Source organism: Poecilia reticulata, linkage group LG15, assembly GCF_000633615.1.
Source record: "Poecilia reticulata strain Guanapo linkage group LG15, Guppy_female_1.0+MT, whole genome shotgun sequence".
Lineage (NCBI taxonomy): Eukaryota > Metazoa > Chordata > Actinopteri > Cyprinodontiformes > Poeciliidae > Poecilia > Poecilia reticulata.
The window spans coordinates 22,496,274-22,499,801 of NC_024345.1; the positions used below are offsets into that span (position 1 = coordinate 22,496,274).

General features: G+C 40.8%; 1 protein-coding gene across 2 annotated transcripts in view; it reads left to right on the plus strand.

Annotated features, from left to right (window-relative positions):
• LOC103477188 (heparan-alpha-glucosaminide N-acetyltransferase) overlaps positions 1-3,528 on the plus strand; it is a 40,870-nt gene that overhangs the window by 27,799 nt on the left and 9,543 nt on the right. For both annotated transcript variants that reach the window (XM_017308996.1, XM_017308995.1), the window contains exons 8-10: positions 471-547; positions 1,444-1,474; positions 1,548-1,708. In XM_017308996.1, the coding sequence (XP_017164485.1) occupies positions 471-547; positions 1,444-1,474; positions 1,548-1,708 (269 nt within the window). The remainder of the gene's footprint in view (positions 1-470; positions 548-1,443; positions 1,475-1,547; positions 1,709-3,528) is intronic.

A 3,528-nucleotide genomic window follows, 5' to 3' on the forward strand; every position in this document is an offset into this window, starting at 1 on the left:
CATCACACGGTTCTACATCACCCGGTTCTACGTCACGCAGTTCTGCATCACGCAGTTCTATGTCACGCTGTTCTACGTCACGCGGTTCTACGTCACGCAGTTCTACGTCACCCGGTTCTACGCCACGCAGTTCTACATCACGCAGTTCTATGTCACGCAGTTCTGCATCACGCAGTTCTACATCACGCAGTTCTACGTACGTCACGCTGTTCTATGTCACCCGGTTCTACGTCACGCAGTTCTGCATCACGCAATTCTACGTCATGCTGTTCTGTCACCCAGTTCTACATCACGTGGTTCTACGTCACCCTGTTCTACATCACGCGGTTCTACATCCCCAGAACCAAACATGGAGAAGCAGCATTCAGCTTCTATGCAGCAGAAATCTGTAATGAATCCTTCTTTCCTTCCTTCTTCCCTTCCTTTACTCCAGCCATGTCTCCTTTTTGTGCTCTCGCATGTTGGCGCAGGTTCGCCCTGACAGTGATGGTGTTTGTGAACTACGGCGGAGGCGGCTACTGGTTCTTCCAACACGCTCCCTGGAACGGTGAGGCTGGAGAGCAGAGCCTGCACGAATCTACAGAACCAGAACCGATTGGGCTCTGATGGCAAGAAACCTGAACCTGCTAATTACAAACATTTCCTCATCGTGGCGGCCGCATCGTCTAAACTGCGGTCAGCCGCCATGATGAATGGAGGACAAACATGGAGGCATTCAGACGTTTTATTGTAAATTCAGCTGAAATGACAAATTTATTTTGAGAAATCAGAGATAATCAGCTGAATTTATCTCCAGTTCGGTCAACATTGTAGCGTTTTCAGCATTTTATAAACTTTTACACACCTGGGATTGTTTTGTTGATTATTGCTAATTTTACTGCTAGGATCTATTTTTACGTCCAGTTTTGTTTTATAATTTCTGCGGAAATATTTACATCTTATAATTATAACTAGCTAACAGTAATTTTAGCTGTTATGATATTGCTAATAGGTAGTTTATCTAAATAAGTTTAGATAAACCTATTAACTTATTAAGTTTAGATAACTTAACTTAACTTTTAGGGACGCTAGCCAACAGACGGTGTAGGCTAGCATCTGTTGGCTAACAAACGCTAGCCAACAGATGCTAGCGTTTGTTGTATTGCTAACACCTAGCTAAAAGAATGTTATGTAAAATAGAGCGCTAACAGCAAATACAGCTGTTAGCTATCTAATAGCTAGTGGACAGTAAACTTAGCTGTTAACATGTTGCTAATAGCTAACAGTAAGTTTAGTTGTGTTGCTAATGACTCCTTAATAAGCTTAGCTGAATTGATCGCATTGCTAATATCGAGCATATCCAGCATTGTTGGTATAATCCAGTGGGATTAATACAGTTTACTGAATCTGAGTAAAGCTCCAGTGAATGTTTGTTTTGATCACCGATTGCTGTATTTGTTGCAGGTCTAACGGTGGCTGATCTGGTCATGCCCTGGTAAGGCCTGGTATTTTCTCAGCCTGCGTGACCGTGGCGTGTCTGAATGACGTCCTGGTGTTTTGTCTTGCAGGTTTGTGTTTATAATTGGGACTTCGGTGGTTTTGGCCTTCAGCTCCATGCAGAGGAGAGGAGTCGGCCGCCTGCAGCTGCTGAGAAAGATCACCTGGAGGACAGTTGTGCTGCTGATAATCGGCTTCTGCTTTCTCAACTATTCTCCCCGAGATGGGCCGCGTAGGTTTACAACAAATCCCACAAAATGTTGTTTAAACCAGAGAGCTAATGAACTACATTACTGTGAACGGACATATAAAGTTTTCACTGACTGTATGGGGTGTAAAGCCGTACAGCCAGTACTTTACAACAGCGCCCCCAGTGGCTGGATGACTGAACAGCTAATAGGCAAACTAAATATTTAGCTATTAAACAAACTAGATAATTCAACTAAATGTTAGTTAGATTGCAAACTAAATATTTACCTTAAAGACTAAATATTAAATTTGAAAGTTTAAATATTTACTTTGCAAACTAAATATTTATATCCAAATTAAATATTTAGTTTGGAGACCTTACAATGAATAAATAAAAACATGATGAAAATATAACTTTGAAAAATGAACACCCATTTTTTAAATACATTTTTTTACTGTGTAACCTCATAATTTGTAACCTCCACAACATTTGTGATTAACGTTATTTCAGTGACTTGGCTGCGTTGGCGCTCCTTGTTGCACATTAGCCCCCGGTGCTAATGGACGTTCCTGCACGGATAACTGGGTTAGGAAAACGCTGCTGTTGAGTGCGCAGTCTCAAGGTGCCGCGGCTGGGGACGTCGAACTGAGCCGAAACGGCGGCTCTTTGGGTAATGGCCGATTGCAAACAGATAGAGTTACAGGCCTGCTGCAGCTGCTGGACTCTGCAGATCGGCAGCGGCTTTGCCCTCCGTCTCTAAGGACGATGCTTTGCGTCTCTCAGTCCCACGGTTTGATCCAATAAGGGAATGGAGTCACGTCAGCTCGAAACGCCGAACCCTTTCAATGTCAGTCGACAGAGAGGAGGAGGCACTAACGTTTGTCAGAAGCAATAAATTACACCGTGGAGTAATGGAGAAATCAAGAGAGGATCGGTTCAGTAACTTAGTATAGCTTTACAAAGTTAATATATTTTAATTACATCAGTTGTGTCCAAACTGGTAAATTTTAACAACTGGTTTGCCACAATTCCTTAAATAAAACATGCAAAACTTAGTTTACTGGACTTTTTCTATTTTATTTTAGTTTTACCTGCTGAGCATTAAATAATTTTTTATTACATTTGTATATCATATAATATTTAAGGTTAGCTAGGTTGGCGTTTTTACCATAATCATGAAAACTAAGAAATAAATGGCTGAAAATTTTCCCTCCTCTCTGTAATTAATCTACATAATTTTTATGTTTCACTCTTTGAATTTAATTCCTGAAATAAATAAGAACCTAGCCGAATAAAATACACCTCTTGTTCTGTGCAAAACGCAGTAATATTCAATAAACAGATAATTTATCAGTAAAACAAAAACATTTCTGACTTCCTCTCTCCTATAAGTGCTCAGACGCCGATATCAGCCACTTCTCACTATTATTAAACGCATTTTAACTTCCCGGAAGCGTAAATCCACCAAAAATGAACAATAATGTGTAAAAACTTTCTGTTCTCAGCTTTCTTGGGTGTAAATTATCTTTAACGTACAGATTTAACTGAAGTATCACCAGTGGGAGCTTCCTCTCCTTCTGCGAACGGAGACACTTCCGCCTCTTATTTGATTTGTTCATTGGATCAATGATTGGTATCGGATGGTTCTGCAGCACTTTGTGTGACAAAGGTCTCCAATTAACTAATGTGCAGATCAGAATCAATCACAACCAACAGATAACTGGGAAACCTGCTTCGTTCTTGACATTCAAATATCTTTCTGGACTGAATTCTGTCCATATTGGAACATTATTGAGTAATTTTTGCCCGCTGTTGGATGTGGTGATGTTGGATGTGGTGCTGTTGGATGTGGTGCTGTTGGA